The sequence below is a fragment of the Oncorhynchus tshawytscha genome, linkage group LG16 (assembly GCF_018296145.1).
Source record: "Oncorhynchus tshawytscha isolate Ot180627B linkage group LG16, Otsh_v2.0, whole genome shotgun sequence".
In the NCBI taxonomy this organism is placed as follows: domain Eukaryota; kingdom Metazoa; phylum Chordata; class Actinopteri; order Salmoniformes; family Salmonidae; genus Oncorhynchus; species Oncorhynchus tshawytscha.
This window is the reverse complement of record NC_056444.1, coordinates 86,520,777-86,539,074: the sequence shown is the minus strand read 5'-3', so window position 1 is coordinate 86,539,074 and position 18,298 is coordinate 86,520,777. Positions and strand designations below refer to the sequence as shown.

The window sequence follows — 18,298 nt, the reverse complement described above, 5'->3', positions numbered from 1 at the left end:
CCTCTGTTGTTGTTGTTGTTGTTGTTGTTGTTAGACCAGTGTACCCGGGGTAGGCAGGTCACCTCAGTTGTTGTTGTTGTTGTTGTTGTTCGACGAGTGTACCCGGGGTAGGCAGGTCACCTCTGTTGTTGTTGTTGTTAGACCAGTGTACCCGGGGTAGGCAGGTCACCCCTGTTGTTGTTGTTGTTGTTAGACCAGTGTACCCGGGGTAGGCAGGTCACCTCTGTTGTTGTTGTTGTTGTTGTTGTTGTTCGACCAGTGTACCCGGGGTAGGCAGGTCACCTCTGTTGTTGTTTTTGTTGTTGTTGTTGTTAGACCAGTGTACCCGGGGTAGGCAGGTCACCTCTGTTGTTGTTGTTGTTGTTGTTGTTGTTAGACCAGTGTACCCGGGGTAGGCAGGTCACCTCTGTTGTTGTTGTTGTTGTTGTTGTTGTTAGACCAGTGTACCCGGGGTAGGCAGGTCACCTCTGTTGTTGTTTTTGTTGTTGTTGTTGTTAGACCAGTGTACCCGGGGTAGGCAGGTCACCTCTGTTGTTGTTGTTGTTGTTGTTGTTGTTAGACCAGTGTACCCGGGGTAGGCAGGTCACCTCTGTTGTTGTTGTTGTTGTTGTTGTTGTTAGACCAGTGTACCCGGGGTAGGCAGGTCACCTCTGTTGTTGTTGTTGTTGTTGTTGTTGTTAGACCAGTGTACCCGGGGTAGGCAGGTCACCTCTGTTGTTGTTGTTGTTGTTGTTGTTGTTAGACCAGTGTACCCGGGGTAGGCAGGTCACCTCTGTTGTTGTTGTTGTTGTTGTTGTTGTTAGACCAGTGTACCCGGGGTAGGCAGGTCACCTGTTGTTGTTGTTGTTGTTGTTGTTGTTAGACCAGTGTACCCGGGGTAGGCAGGTCACCTCTGTTGTTGTTGTTGTTGTTGTTAGACCAGTGTACCCGGGGTAGGCAGGTCACCTGTTGTTGTTGTTGTTGTTGTTAGACCAGTGTACCCGGGGTAGGCAGGTCACCTCTGTTGTTGTTGTTGTTGTTGTTGTTGTTAGACCAGTGTACCCGGGGTAGGCAGGTCACCTCTGTTGTTGTTGTTGTTGTTGTTGTTGTTAGACCAGTGTACCCGGGGTAGGCAGGTCACCTCTGTTGTTGTTGTTGTTGTTGTTGTTGTTAGACCAGTGTACCCGGGGTAGGCAGGTCACCTCTGTTGTTGTTGTTGTTGTTGTTGTTGTTGTTAGACCAGTGTACCCGGGGTAGGCAGGTCACCTCTGTTGTTGTTGTTGTTGTTGTTGTTGTTAGACCAGTGTACCCGGGGTAGGCAGGTCACCTCTGTTGTTGTTGTTGTTGTTGTTGTTGTTAGACCAGTGTACCCGGGGTAGGCAGGTCACCTCTGTTGTTGTTGTTGTTGTTGTTGTTGTTAGACCAGTGTACCCGGGGTAGGCAGGTCACCTCTGTTGTTGTTGTTGTTGTTGTTGTTGTTCGACCAGTGTACCCGGGGTAGGCAGGTCACCTCTGTTGTTGTTGTTGTTGTTAGACCAGTGTACCCGGGGTAGGCAGGTCACCTCAGTTGTTGTTGTTGTTGTTAGACCAGTGTACCCGGGGTAGGCAGGTCACCTCAGTTGTTGTTGTTGTTGTTAGACCAGTGTACCCGGGTAGGCAGGTCACCTCTGTTGTTGTTGTTGTTGTTGTTAGACCAGTGTACCCGGGGTAGGCAGGTCACCTCTGTTGTTGTTGTTAGACCAGTGTACCCGGGGTAGGCAGATCACCTCTGTCAGTGCTGGGTTCTTTCAGGGTCAGCTCCTGCATCTGGGATGGGAAGGCCTCCTGATACAGAGACCTGAGAGGGAGAGGGAGTTTCAATGTCATGTGAAAAAGTAGAGTGGAATGTCTTTCAGCTCTAAACCCCAACAATGGACTAATCAATATCAATGTAGCACTAAAAACAACAATGTTGAACAATAACAAACAATAAATAAAAATAAGAAGAACACAAGAAAGTAAGATTACAATATACAGGGTCAGCATACTGTATACAGTGTCAGCATACTGTATACAGGGTCAGCATACTGTATACAGTGTCAGCATACTGTATACAGGGTCAGCATACTGTATACAGGGTCAGCATACTGTATACAGGGTCAGCATACTGTATACAGGGTCAGCATACTATATACAGGGTCAGCATACTGTATACAGGGTCAGCATGCTATATACAGGGTCAGCATACTGTATACAGGGTCAGCATGCTATATACAGGGTCAGCATACTGTATACAGGGTCAGCATACTGTATACAGGGTCAGCATGCTATATACAGGGTCAGCATACTGTATACAGGGTCAGCATACTGTATACAGGGTCAGCATACTGTATACAGGGTCAGCATACTGTATACAGGGTCAGCATGCTATATACAGGGTCAGCATACTGTATACAGGGTCAGCATACTGTATACAGGGTCAGCATGTTATATACAGGGTCAGCATACTGTATACAGGGTCAGCATACTGTATACAGGGTCAGCATACTGTATACAGGGTCAGCATACTGTATACAGGGTCAGCATGCTATATACAGGGTCAGCATACTGTATACAGGGTCAGCATACTGTATACAGGGTCAGCATGTTATATACAGGGTCAGCATACTGTATACAGGGTCAGCATACTGTATACAGGGTCAGCATACTGTATACAGGGTCAGCATGCTGTATACAGGGTCAGCATACTGTCTACAGGGTCAGCATACTGTATACAGGGTCAGCATGCTATATACAGGGTCAGCATACTGTCTACAGGGTCAGCATACTATATACAGTGTCAGCATACTGTATACAGTGTCAGCATACTGTATACAGGGTCAGCATGCTATATACAGGGTCAGCATACTGTATACAGGGTCAGCATACTGTCTACAGGGTCAGCATGCTGTATACAGGGTCAGCATACTGTCTACAGGGTCAGCATACTATATACAGGGTCAGCATACTGTCTACAGTGTCAGCATACTGTATACAGGGTCAGCATACTGTATACAGGGTCAGCATACTGTCTACAGGGTCAGCATACTGTATACAGGGTCAGCATACTATATACAGGGTCAGCATACTGTATACAGGGTCAGCATACTGTATACAGGGTCAGCATACTGTATACAGGGTCAGCATGCTATATACAGGGTCAGCATACTGTCTACAGGGTCAGCATACTGTCTACAGGGTCAGCATACTGTATACAGGGTCAGCATGCTATATACAGGGTCAGCATACTGTCTACAGGGTCAGCATACTGTATACAGGGTCAGCTTACTGTATACAGGGTCAGCATACTATATACAGGGTCAGCATACTGTATACAGGGTCAGTATACTATATACAGGGTCAGCATACTATATACAGGGTCAGCATACTGTATACAGGGTCAGCATACTGTCTACAGGGTCAGCATACTGTATACAGGGTCAGCATACTGTATACAGGGTCAGCATACTATATACAGGGTCAGCATACTGTATACAGGATTAGAATGCTATATACTGGGTTAGCATACTATATACAGGGTCAGCATACCATATACAGGGTCAGCATACCATATACCCTACGTAATATACAATACATAACACCCTATGTAATACACTACATCATTTATAAAATATGTCTGTCTCTTCACAGTCCCCGTTGTGCCATAAAGGTGTTTTTTATCAGGTAAAAAAACAAAAATAAACTAAACTATCTGTGAAGACAGAGAGTTCCATTTAGTCATGGCTCTATTTAATACTGTGTTTCCCCAAGCCTCTGTTCTGGACCTGGGGACTGTGAAGAGACCTCTGGTTGAATGTCTTGTGTTGTACAGATGAGTGTCTGAACTGTGAAGAGACCTCTGGTTGAATGTCTTGTGTTGTACAGATGAGTGTCTGAACTGTGAAGAGACCTCTGGTTGAATGTCTTGTGTTGTACAGATGAGTGTCTGAACTGTGAAGAGACCTCTGGTTGAATGTCTTGTGTTGTACAGATGAGTGTCTGAACTGTGTTGCCAACTGCTTGAACAGACCGTTTGGTACCATCAACACCTCGCACAAAGACCAATAGTGATGCAGTCAATCTCTCCTCAACTTTGAGCCAGGAGAGATTAACATGCTGACACTCGCCATCCATGTACACCTACGTGCAATATGTGCTGCTCTGTTCTGGACTGCAATTTTCCTATGTCCTTCTTTGTCACACATGACCACACAACCGGGCAGTAGTACAGGTTTTAAAATTTACTGTCGTAGCTGACGTATATATACGGTTGAGTCATCGGCGTACAAAGACGCACAGGCTTTATTCAAGGTCAGTGGAGGGTCATTAGTAAAAACAGAAAACAATAATGGCCCTAACTGGCTGCCCTGCGGTATACCACACTCAACCAAATTTGCATTAGAGAGGCTTCCATTAAAGAAAACCCTATTAGATAGTTATCTAAGGCAGAGGATGGAAATACAAAATAAATTAAATGTTTTTTTCAGCAATAGGTTTGATCAAGAATATCAAAAGCTGCACTGAAATGTAACAAAACAGCTCACAATCTTATTATTATCAATTTCTTTCAACCAATCATCAGTCATTTGTGTCAGTGCAGTACATGTCGACTGCCCTTCTCTATAAGCATGCTGACAGTCCATTGTTAATTTGTTTTTCCAAAAGTTTGCTAAACAACAACAAGCTGATTGGTCGGCTGTTTGAACCATTAAAGGGTGCTTCTTGGGTAGCGGAATGACCTTTGCCCCCCTCCTAGCCTGAGGGTATACACCGTCTTCTAGGCTTAAATTGAAGATGTAGCAAACATTATTCCGCTACCAACTTCAGCAATTTACCATCCAGGTTGTTGGTACAAGGTGGCTTGTCCTTACTTGTCCCTTTGGTTCATCCCTCTCAGCCATACAGTTTTTTCAATTCATCCTCTATCCATGGAGATTTGGAAGTTCTCATTTAACCTTTATTTAACTAGGCAAGTCAGTTAAGAACAAATTCTTATTTTCAATGACGGCCTAGGAACAATGGGTTAACTGCCTTGTTCAGGGGCAGAACGACAGATTTGTACCTTGTCAGCTCGAGGGATTCGATCTAGCAACCTTTCAGTTACTGGCCCAACACTCGGGGATAGTCAGTTTCCTGACGGGTGCATTTCTATCAGTAACCGGAAGAAGCAGTTTCATAAATGCGTCAAAGTGCGCCGTCAAGTTGTTCCTCGTTACACATCAGAACAACAAATATTTTTCACATCTTCGACATAAGAATCAAAACTTCTTGCATGATCAGGACCCGCCTTTGGAACTTAGTCTTTTTCTAGATACGGCTATTATATTGTGATCACTACATCTGATGGATATGGATACTGCTTTAGAGAACATTTCTGCAGCATTAGTAAAGATGTGATCAATACACATTGATGATTTACTTCCTGCTCTGTTTGTTGCTACCCTGGCAGGTTGACTGATAACCTGAACAATATTGTAGGCACACTGGTTATAGTTTGAAGCTTCTTTTTTTGTGTGAACAGCTGGTTGACAACCAGTCAATAGTTAGGTCACCCAGAAAATATTCTTCTCTGTTCATATTACATACATCATCGAGCATTTCACACATAGAGTCCAAAAACAGACTTTTAGCACTTGGAGGTCTATAGTAACTTCGCTATATTTCCTGTATATTCTAGAACCATGAAAAGATACTACTGCATCATCAAAGGAATCGTCTATCTTTCCTGTATATTCTAGAACCATGTATAGATACTACTGCATCATCAAAGGAATCGTCTATCTTTCCTGTATATTCTAGAACCATGTACACAGTTGAAGTCAGAAGTTTACATACACTTAGGTTGGAGTCATTAAAACTCGTTTATCAACCACTCCACAAATTTCTTGTTAACAAACTATAGTTTTGGCAAGTCGGTTAGGACATCTACTTTGTGCATTCCACAAGTCATTTTTCCAACAATTTTTAACAGACAGATTATTTCACTTATAATTCACTGTATTACAATTCCAGTGGGTCAGAAGTTTACACACACTAAGTTGACTGTGCCTTTAAACAGCTTGGAAAAATCCAGAAAATGATGTCATGGCTTTAGAAGCTTCTGATAGCCTAATTGACATAATTTTAGTGTACCTGTGGATGTATTTCAAGGCCTACCTTCAAATTCAGTGCCTCTTTGCTTGACATCATGGGGAAATCAAAATAAATCAGCCAAGACCTCAGAAAAAAACATTGTAGACCTCAACAAGTCTGGTTCATCCTTGGGAGCAATTTCCAAATGCCTGTAGGTACCACGTTCATCTGGACAAATAATAGTATGCAAGTATAAACACCATGGGACCACGCAGCCATCATACCGCTCAGGAAGGAGACGTGTTCTGTCTCCTAGAGATGAACATACTTTGGTGCGAAAAATGCAAATCAATCCCAGAACAACAGCAAATGACCTTGTGAAGATGCTGGAGGAAACAGGTACAGAAGTATCTATATCCACAGTAAAACGAGTCCTATATCGACATAACCTGAAAGGCCGCTCAGGTAGGAAGAAGCCTGCTCCAAAACCTCCATAATAAAGCCAGACTACGGTTTGCAACTGCACATGGGGACAAAGATTGTACTTTTTGTAGAAATGTCCTCTGGTCTGATGAAACAAAAAACTGTTTGGCCATAACGACCATTGTTATGTTTGGAGGAAAAGGGGAGGCTTAAAAAGAACACCATCCCAACCGTAGACTGGCCAGCAACATGTTGTGGGGTGTTTTGCTGCATTGACTTAAAAAATAGATGGCATCATGGGGGAAAATTATGTGGATATATTGAAGCAACATCTCAAGACATCAGTCAGGAAGTTAAAGCTTGGTTGCAAATGGGTCTTCCAAATGGACAATGACCCCAAGCATACTTCGAAAGTACTTCCAATCCCATAGAACATTTGTGGGCACAACTGAAAAAGTGTGTGCGAGCAAGGAGGCCTACAAACCTGACTCAGTTACACCAGCTCTGTCAGGAGGAATGAGCCAAAATTCACCCAAATTATTGTGGGAAGCTTGTGGAAGGCTACCCGAAACATTTGATCCAAGTTAAACAATTTAAAGGCAATGCTACCAAATACTAATTGAGTGTATGTAAACTTCCGACCCACTGGGAATGTGATGAAAGAATTAAAAGCTGAAATAAATAATTCTCTCTACTATTATTCTGACATTTCACATTCTTAAAATAAAGTGGTGATCCTAACTGACCTAAGACAGGGAATTTATACTAGGATTAAATGTCAGGAATTGTGAAAAATGGACTTTAAATGTATTTGGCTAAGGTGTATGTAAACGTCCGACTTCAACTGTAGATACTATCACATCATCAAAGGAATCATCAATTATGTTTCTGAGACGGCCAGAATATGAATGTTTTTAAGTGTTAGTAAGTAGTCAATTTCATGAACCATGTTTCTCAGGCTACATATTTTAACATGGGTTATTTATTGTCTCTTTTCTGGATTGCTTGTTTGTTGCTATTCTGAGAGGCTGATCCGAGGTAGACATGCCAGTGACATTTTACATTTGAGCCAATGGTACCGAGTAGGCTTCTTCCTAAGGCAAACCGTTTCAGTGGAAACAGTGGAATTCAATTCTATGGGCATATGATTATTGCTGACAATACCTTTGGTGCTAACAGCCAAAGGAAGATAGATTAGGCTAATTACATTGACTGCACTTCTATTTCTCCGGGATGTAATACGATAGAATTAGGATTTCCATGTCCTCTGTTGTCTTATTATGAGAGGAGGACTGGAGCCAAACTCACACCGTCAGTCTCTTCAGCAGTTCGCTATGTTGATGGAGATAATTCTGGAACCTCTGCGGTTCGGGTGAATCCAGTCTCTTTTAAAGAGTGTTGGTTGCTCCCAAGCAAGTCAAAATTGTCACAAAAGGAGACATTCCTGTCTTTGCAAAAGTTTCTTCAAGAAACTCGTCAAGGGCAGCGATGCGGCTGTAACGTTCCAAATCCCTTCAATAACACAGAGATGATTATTTTCTTCCCTGTGCCAACAAGGACGTTCAAGATAATGTTGTAGTTTTACTTCAGTTCCTCTGCGTAACCGCTAACCGTTGTGCTGTTTTAGCAGAAATCTGGGGCACAAACTTGCGGTCCCAGCTGAAAAAAGCTAACCGTGTCGCAGAATCCGTAGCTATCAGAACATCATATTTGATTAAAAAACAATTTCATAAAATACAAAAGGTCATCTCAGATAGTCAGTGTAGCCATTTTGTTAGCTATTTAGCAGTCTTATGGTTAGGGGATAGAAGCTGTTCAGGAGCCTGTTGGTGTCAGACTTGTTGCTCCAGTACCGATTGCCATGCGGAAGCAGAGAGAACAGTCTATGTCTTGGGTCGCTGGAGTCTAATGATTTTCCGGGACTTTGTTTCACACCCGCCTGACATAGAAGTCCTGGATGTCAGTGGGCTCGGCCCCAGTGATGTACTGGGCTATCTGCACCACCTTCTGTAGCACCATGCCATCGAGGGTGGTGCTGTTTCCATACCAAGCAGTGATGCAGCCAGTCAAGATGTTCTCAATGGTGCAGCTGTAGTAGTTTTGAGGATTTGAGGGCCCATGCCAAACCTTTTCAATTTCCTGAGGGGAAGAGTCCCGCCTTCTTCACAACTGTGTCTGTGAGTGCCAGGTCACTTACCCCTCCCTGTAGGCTGTCTCGTCATTCGGTTTTGATAAGGACCAACCACTGTTTGGTCGTCAGCAAAGTTGATGATGGTGTTGGGAGTCGTGCATGGCCAGCCAGTCGTGGGTGAACAGGGAGTACAGGAGGGGACTAAGCACGCACCCCTGGGGGACTCCAGGGTCGAGGGTCAGCATGGCGGATGGGTTGTTACCTACCCTCACCACCTGGGGTCAGCCCGTCAGGAAGTCCAGGATCCAGTTGCAGATGGAGCTGTTCAGTCACAGGGTCCTTAGCTTGGTGAGACGCTTGGAGGGGACAATGGTGTTACATGCTGAGCTGTAGTCAATGAACAGCATTCTCACATAGGTATTCCTCTTATCTAGCATGGGTGAGGGAAGTGTGGAGTGCAAGTGAGGTTGTGTCATTCTATGTTGGGGCGGTATACAAATTGGAGTGGGTCTAAAGTGGCTTGGATGATGGAGGTGATGTGCTCTGAGAACATGCTCTGGAATACCGTCCGGCCCCGCAAGTGTTGACCTGATTAAAAGACCTTACTCAAGTTGGCCTCGGAGAGCGTGATCCCCCTGGTCCTCTGGGTCGGTGAGGGCCGTCACTCACAGTACGGTGTTGTTATTGTCGAAGTGTGCATGAAATGCATTGAGTTCATCTGGAAGAGAGGCGTCGTCGGGCAGATCACGGCTTTCCTTTCAAATCTGTGTAATATGATTCCACCTTGTTCCTACATTGTCCTTTTGCTCATTTGATGACTCTGAGGAGGTCGTAGAGGGACTTCTGGTACTTGTTCCTGTCCTCAGCCGTAGCCTCAGGGTTGTCTACGGTAGCTCTGTGTGTGGTATCCTCAGGGTTGTCTACGGTAGCTGTGTGTGGTATCCTCAGGGTTGTCTGGTAGCTCTGTGTGTGGTATCCTCAGGGTTGTCTACGGTAGCTCTGTATCCTTTTGTCAGGCTCTGTTGTGTGTGGTATCCTCAGGGTTGTCTACGGTAGCTCTGTGTGTGGTATCCTCAGTTTTGTCTACGGTAGCTCTGTGTGTGGTATCCTCAGGGTTGTCTACGGTAGCTCTGTGTGTGGTATCCTCAGGGTTGTCTACGGTAGCTCTGTGTGTGGTATCCTCAGGGTTGTCTACGGTAGCTCTGTGTGTGGTATCCTCAGGGTTGTCTACGGTAGCTCTGTGTGTGGTATCCTCAGGGTTGTCTACGGTAGCTCTGTGTGTGGTATCCTCAGGGATGTCTACGGTAGCTCCTCAGGGTTGTCTACGGTAGCTCTGTGTGTGGTATCCTCAGGGTAATGTCTCAGGGTGTCTACGGTAGCTCTGTGTGTGGTAGCCCTGTCCTTTAGTTTAGCTCCAACCTCTGTGTTAATCCAGGGCTTTTGATTGGGGAAGTAGCGAAACTTCACCGTAGGACAACGTCTCCGATGCGTTTCCTTATGAAACCGGTGATAGAGGTGGTTAGCTCGTCGATGTTATCTGGAGAGTCTGGGAACATATTCCAGAATCTGTGATTCTGATGACCATTTCTCAACTGAGTGTGTCACAGGTACTTCCTGTTTGAACTTCTGCTTGTAAACAGGAAGCATGAGTATATAGTCAGGATCTGATTTGCCGAATGGTGCACGAGGGAGGGCCTTGTCGGGTAACAGTGGTCTAAGACTTTACTGCCCCTAGTGGTGAAGGACATGTGTTGATGGTAGTTGGGCGTCACGTGTCTTAATGACGCAGAATTAAAATCGCCAGCGACAAGAAATGGCAGCCTCCGGATGTAAGTTTTCCTGCTTGTTTATAGTCTCGTACATTTGCTTAAGTACCTAGCTTGTTATATTTGTTGTCCTGAGGTGGAAAGTATACAACAGTCACGATAACAGATGAAAAGTCCCCGGGAGACGGGTCAGCATTTGACCATCAGGTATTCCCAAAACAGGTGAACAATGGGTCGAGTCAGCACACTATTTGTTGTTGACGAAGATGCAAAATCCCTTTCGCCTTTCATTTCCCTGACCGCCCTGTCCGCTCGGCGAATGGAAAAGAGAGTGTGAGATAAATAAAGGAAATTAAAAATCCTAATAATAATAATAAAATGTTAAATGTCAATAATATTTATGACTTACTATTGTAATAAAGTACCTCTGGCAGCAAACGGAGGACGACAACAGAGAGACAGAACATTAGAGCGTACACACACTGACTTACAACAACCACTCAGACATAGCATACTGTACATACCAACCACACCTACCTGCCATGTAGTGGATGCCCGTGGAAGGTCTGTGACTGTGGCAGGTGGCAGGGAGGGTAGTCTCTGTCTCGGTCTCCCTGGTAGATCTGGGGCTGGTGTGGGAGATGCTGAGGGTGTGACCCGTGCAGGGAGTTCGTGGTACGCCTCCTGGGGGACCCCCTGTTGTCCTGCCCCTGTACCTTCCCCCCCACCGCCACTCCACCCAGGCTGTTCCTCAGGTACCAGTCCCTCAGGCCCTCCAGAGCCAGGGCCTTGTGCAGGCTGCGGATGGGGTCGTCTGGGGTGACGGAGTCAGAGTACTGGGGTGGTCCGAGCTGGTGGTTGTGGTTCAGATTGAGACCGGGTCCTGATCCAGACCCATGCTGGTGCTTTTGGGACTCAACCCCAGACCCCTGGTGGGGGTACAGGGCAGCTGTGGAGGTCCCGGTCGAGGAGGAGGAGGAGGTGGGAGGAAGAGGAGGGTCAGAAGAGGAGGAGGTGTAAGAGGAGAAGTGGAGTACCTCATTCTGGTGGTGCTGGAGAGGGATGAATGGACCACATGACTTGGTACGGGTTACCTTGACCCGGCGTGGCTCTCCAAGTTTCCCCGGAGCATCAGGGGGCTGGAGTAGGCTGGCGGGCCCCCAGAGACGTGCTGGGGCCCTGGGAGATGTCCCTGGGGGTGGGGGTAGCCGTTGAAGTGAGAAGGAGGAGGTACAGGGACAGAGGAAGGGAACTTTCCATTGCCATGGACCTGTTGGACCTGTTGGACCTGTCTCTGCTGCTGCTGCTGCTTCCCCCATACATAGTCCATCAGGATATCACTGTAAACTCCGCCTCCCCCTCCTCCTCCCTGCTCATAGGACCCTGACGGGGGGCCAGAGGAGGGGCCAGGGGAGTGGCCGCTGACCTGAGACTGATGAGGAACCACCTGGGTCACCTCTGGATTGTCTGACCACTGCTTGGTAGTAGTCACTGTGGATATAGCTGACCTGGAAAAGGAAAGAAACAAAAACAAAAACAAAGAGAATATGTATTTAAACCATTGAAAAGAAAAACAGGGAGGAGGAGGAGGAGGAGGACAAAAAGAAGAAGAATCCTTTCTGAGATCCAGACTTATAGCTCCAGCGTGCGTATATAGCAGCTCACCTGAAGTGATTTTGGACACTAGTGGGTTAGGGTTAGTTTTATAAATTAAGGACTCTATTTAATCAGATCTGCTTCAGCTGACATCTGCACAGCGGATATCGGAGATGGAAATGTGTTACGAGCTGTCAAATCCACAAGTGGCTCCCGCCATTTGCACCTAAAGCGGGCATTGCCATTGCTGCACGTCACAGTAACAGAAATCCCGTGCAGATGTGATCTACACCTCGATTAGGCTGATAGAAATCCTCAATATTTAGTTGAATTATTTTTTTCAATTTGAGCGTAATTATTTCTAAATAAACACTTTCTTGCTCTTTTCTTCTTTTTTATTTATTTATTTCACCTTTATTTAATAACCCAGGTAGGCCAGTTGAGAACACCTTTATTTAACCAGGTAGGCCAGTTGAGAACACCTTTATTTAACCAGGTAGGCCAGTGGAGAACACCTTTATTTAACCAGGTCATTTATTTAACCAGGTAGGCCAGTTGAAACACCTTTATTTAACCAGGTAGGGCCAGTTGAGAACACCTTTATTTAACCAGGTAGGCCAGTACAACACCTTTATTTAACCAGGTAGAATAGAACACCTTTATTTAACCAGGTAGGCCAGTTGAGAACACCTCCAGGTAGGCTAGTTGAGAACACCTTTATTTAACCAGGTAGGCCAGTTGAGAACACCTTTATTTAACCAGGTAGGCCAGTTGAGAACACCTTTATTTAACCAGGTAGGCCAGTTGAGAACACCTTTATTTAACCAGGTAGGCCAGTTGAGAACACCTTTATTTAACCAGGTAGGCCAGTTGAGAACACCTTTATTTAACCAGGTAGGCCAGTTGAGAACACCTTTATTTAACCAGGTAGGCCAGTTGAGAACACCTTTATTTAACCAGGGAGGCCAGTTGAGAACACCTTTATTTAACCAGGTAGGCCAGTTGAGAACACCTTTATTTAACCAGGTAGGCCAGTGGAGAACACCTTTATTTAACCAGGTAGGCCAGTTGAGAACACCTTTATTTAATCAGGTAGGCCAGTTGAGAACACCTTTATTTAACCAGGTAGGCTAGTTGAGAACACCTTTATTTAACCAGGTAGGTTGAGAACACCTTTATTTAACCAGGTAGGCCAGTTGAGAACACCTTTATTTAACCAGGTAGGCCAGTTGAGAACACATTTAACCAGGTAGGCAGTGGAGAACACCTTTATTTAATCAGGTAGGCCAGTTGAGAACACCTTTCTTAACCAGGTAGGCCAGTTGAGAACACCTTTATTTAACCAGGTAGGCCAGTTGAGAACACCTTTATTTAACCAGGTAGGCTAGTTGAGAACACCTTTACTTAACCAGGTAGACCAGTTGAGAACACCTTTACTTAACCAGGTAGACCAGTTGAGAACACCTTTATTTAACCAGGTAGGCTAGTTGAGAACACCTTTATTTAACCAGGTAGACCAGTTGAGAACACCTTTACTTAACCAGGTAGGCCAGTTGAGAACACCTTTACTTAACCAGGTAGGCCAGTTGAGAACACCTTTACTTAACCAGGTAGGCCAGTTGAGAACACCTTTACTGAATCAGGTAGGCCAGTTGAGAACACCTTTACTTAACCAGGTAGGCCAGTTGAGAACACCTTTTTTAACCAGGTAGGCCAGTTGAGAACACCTTTATTTAACCAGGTAGGCCAGTTGAGAACACCTTTATTTAACCAGGTAGGCTAGTTGAGAACACCTTTATTTAACCAGGTGGCCAGTTGAGAACACCTGTTATTTAACCAGGTAGGCTATTGAGAACACCTTTATTTAACCAGGTAGGCCAGTTGAGAACACCTTTATTTAACCAGGTAGGCCAGTTGAGAACACCTTTATTTAACCATAGGCCAGTTGAGAACACCTTTATTTAACCAGGTAGGCCAGTTGAGAACACCTTTCTTTAACCAGGTAGGCCAGTTGAGAACACCTTTATTTAACCAGGTAGGCCAGTTGAGAACACCTTTATTTAACCAGGTAGGCCAGTTGAGAACACCTTTATTTAACCAGGTAGGCCAGTTGAGAACACCTGGTTTAACCAGGTAGGCCAGTTGAGAACAAGCTCATTTACAATTGCGACCTGGCCAAGATAAAGCAAAGCAGTTCGACACATACAACAACACAGAGTTACACATGGAATAAAACAAACATACAGTATAAACAAGTCTAACTTGAGAGGGGTGGGTGTGGCTTCGTGTGACAATGATCACAAGAGCAGATTCTGACCGATTTGACAGCTCCAACACTGTTCCACCTCAGACATTTCCAAAACACCTGCTACGCGTCTGCTGTTAGCGGGTTGATGCTTAATCTGATTGAGTCTAGGCCTAAGACTTCAACGCACCTGATGTGGTGGTGAACACCTGTTGGTTTAGGGTTAGTTGTACAGTTTAAGACTTCAGCTCACCTGATGTGGTTGTGGACACCTGTTGGTCCGTTCCGAGCGAGGAGGGGTGTGGTAGGTACACTCCTCCCCTCCATATTGCTTCTGGGAAGAGTACAACACACACAGCAAGACTCTGCATTAGGACTACAACATACCAGTCTCAAGACAGGACATATCTAGGAAGTTAGAATGTATGAAAATGGGCCATAGATTCTGTAGGAGACAACATCGCTCTTCCTGGTTAGAATGTATGAAAATGGGCCATAGATTCTGTAGGAGACAACATCGCTCTTCCTGGTTAGAATGTATGAAAATGGGCCATAGATTCTGTAGGAGACAACATCGCTCTTCCTGGTTAGAATGTATGAAAATGGGCCATAGATTCTGTAGGAGACAACATCGCTCTTCCTGGTTAGAATGTATGAAAATGGGCCATAGATTCTGTAGGAGACAACATCGCTCTTCCTGGTTAGAATGTATGAAAATGGGCCATAGATTCTGTAGGAGACAACATCGCTCTTCCTGGTTAGAATGTATGAAAATGGGCCATAGATTCTGTAGGAGACAACATCGCTCTTCCTGGTTAGAATGTATGAAAATGGGCCATATATTCTGTAGGAGACAACAGCGCTCTTCCTGGTTAGAATGTATGAAAATGGGCCATAGATTCTGTAGGAGACAACATCGCTCTTCCTGGTTAGAATGTATGAAAATGGGCCATAAATTCTGTAGGAGACAACATCGCTCTTCCTGGTTAGAATGTATGAAAATGGGCCAAATTCTGTAGGAACAACATCGCTCTTCCTGGTTAGAATGTGAAAATGGGCCATAGATTCTGTAGGAGACAACATCGCTCTTCCTGGTTAGAATGTATGAAAATGGGCCATAGATTCTGTAGGAGACAACATCGCTCTTCCTGGTTAGAATGTATGAAAATGGGCCATAGATTCTGTAGGAGACAACATCGCTCTTCCTGGTTAGAATGTATGAAAATGGGCCATAGATTCTGTAGGAGACAACATCGCTCTTCCTGGTTAGAATGTTTGAAAATGGGCCATAAATTCTGTAGGAGACAACATCGCTCTTCCTGGTCAGAATGTATGAAAATGGGCCATAGATTCTGTAGGAGACAACATCGCTCTTCCTGGTCAGAATGTATGAAAATGGGCCATAAATTCTGTAGGAGACAACATGCTCTTCCTGGTCAGAATGTAAGATAATGGGCCATAAATTCTGTCAGGAGACAACATCCTCTTCCTGGTCAGAATGTATGAAAATGGGCCATAGATTCTGTAGGAGTCAACATCGCTCTTCCTGGTTAGAATGTATGAAAATGGGCCATAGATTCTGTAGGAGACAACATCGCTCTTCCTGGTTAGAATGTATGAAAATGGGCCATAGATTCTGTAGGAGACAACATCGCTCTTCCTGGTTAGAATGTATGAAAATGGGCCATAGATTCTGTAGGAGACAACATCGCTCTTCCTGGTTAGAATGTATGAAACTGGGCACAGATTCTGTAGGAGACAACATCGCTCTTCCTGGTTAGAATGTATGAAAATGGGCCATAAATTCTGTAGGAGACAACATCCTCTTCCTGGTTAGAATGTATGAAACTGGGCCAAGATTCTGTAGGAGACAACATCGCTCTTCCTGGTTAGAATGTATGAAACTGGGCCATAGATTCTGTAGGAGACAACATCGCTCTTCCTGGTTAGAATGTATGAAAATGGGCCATAGATTCTGTAGGAGACAACATCGTGGTTAGAATGTATGAAAATGGGCCATAGAATCTGTAGGAGACAACATCGCTCTTCCTGGTTAGAATGTATGAAAATGGGCCATAGATTCTGTAGGAGACAACATCGTTTCCTGTGTATCAGTGGTTTACAGGAACTTATGAAGAAGAAAGAAAACCCATTATACACTGATTGGACAAACATTGGAACACCTGCTCTTTCCATGACATAGACTGACCAGGTGAATCCAGGTGAAAGCTATGAATCCCTTATTGATGTCACCTGTTAAATCCACTTCAATCAGTGTAGATGAAGAGGAGGAGACGGGTTAAAGAAGGGTTTTAAGCCTTGAGACAACTGGGACATGGATTGTGTATCTGTGCCATTCAGAGGGTGAATGTGTAAGACAAAAGATTTAAGTGCCTTTGAACGGGGTATGGTAGTAGGTGCCAGGTGCACTGGGTTGAGTGTGTCAAGAACTGCAACACTGCTGGGTTTTTAGGCTCAACAGTTTCCCGTGTGTATCAAGAATGGTCCACCACACGTTATTGTGCAGAGCAACAGCCAGGCTACAGTTAGTCAACTGACAGTCCAGTACAACATTGGTGCCCAAAGACCCATGAAAGAAAGCACAACTTGTCCGTTTAACGTGAATGCGGTATGGCAGCTGACGACCTTACAGAGTTCTACTTCTTCCTGAAAATAAAAAAAAAACTGTGGTTGCATTGGGCTGAGGAACGAAAACACTGGAGGATGTGAAAACATGATCTGGTCTGATGAATACTCCGTTTCTGCTATTTCACGCTGATGGGAGGACTAAGGTATGGAGGAAACCACGAGTACATACATCTATCATGCCACGTGTCAACATTACAGGCTGGTGGTGGTGGTGGTGGTGTGATGGTCTGCGGTGTGTTTTTGGGCACCTTTGATAAAAGTGGTGCAACGTTTAAATACCAAAGGACAACTGAACATCGTAGCCAATCAGGGGCATCCCTTCATGGCAGCAGTGTATCCTGTATCCATCAGCAGGATAACGCCCCGATGCCACGAGGCACGGATGGTCCAGGAATGGTTCCACGATCATCACAGTGAATTCCATCTTACTGCAGTGGCCTGCCCAGTCAACAAGTCTCCATCCCAATTGAGCTTCTGTGGGATGAGATGGAACGAACTATTCGGAGTACAGATCCACAATCAGCCAACTTGACACAACTGTGGGGAAGCCTTGGAGTCAACATGGGTCAGCATCCCTGTGGAAACGCTTTCAAACACCTTAGTAGAGTTCCCTGACGAATTGAGGCTGTTCTGAGGACAAAAAGGGTGTGCAACTCAGTAATTAGGGAAGGGGTTCCTAATTACTTTTGTACACTCAGTGTAGATGTGGATAGAATAGATGGTTCCTAGTGGCAAATGATACAAACCCGGCTGTTTATACAGACTAGTTTGTATCACCAGTTTGTACAGACTAGTTTGTATCACCAGTTTGTACTGACTAGTTTGTATCACCAGTTTGTACTGACTAGTTTTATCATGAGTTTGTACTGACTAGTTTGTATCATCAGTTTGTACAGACTGTGTAGTTTGTACTGACTAGTTTGTATCATGTTTGTACAGACATGACTAGTTTGTATCACCAGTTTGTACTGACTAGTTTGTATCTGTCAGTTTGTACTGACTAGTTTGTATCATCAGTTACTGTACAAACAGTAACTTATTCATTTACTTTGTAAGATTACACAGTATGACATTTGCTTTGCTTGTTCTCAGTTGTTTTTTTTTAGTCTGGGTATCTTTAAAACACTTTGTGACAATTACTGATGTAAAAAAAAAAGGACTTTAGAAAATACATGTGAATGATCGGCATTAGGTCAGAGAGATAGTGTGAAGCCGCAGCAGTACCTGGCGGAGAGGGCCAGTGGGTTGGGTTGCGTGGTGGTCCTCATCGCATAATAGATCTCAACAGGAGAAAGCTTCCTACACAGCCTGCTGTCTGGACTACTGCTGCTCCCATTACCATTACCAGGGGCCAGCCGGGGACGAGACGGGGACAGGCAGTCTGGGGCCACACCCGAGGACTCATCTAGAGACAGAGAG

General features: G+C 44.8%; 1 protein-coding gene across 1 annotated transcript; it reads right to left on the bottom strand.

The window, feature by feature from the left end:
* Positions 1-1,642: 1,642 nt before the first annotated feature.
* LOC112226495 lies at positions 1,643-18,147 on the bottom strand. The gene is made up of 4 exons (XM_042299959.1): positions 18,104-18,147; positions 11,653-11,897; positions 10,927-11,581; positions 1,643-1,816 (listed from the first exon to the last, which is right to left on the bottom strand). Exons 1-4 carry the CDS (start codon positions 18,145-18,147, stop codon positions 1,714-1,716), a joined length of 1,047 nt encoding a protein of 348 aa, XP_042155893.1. The 3' UTR covers positions 1,643-1,713.
* Positions 18,148-18,298: the final 151 nt, after the last annotated feature.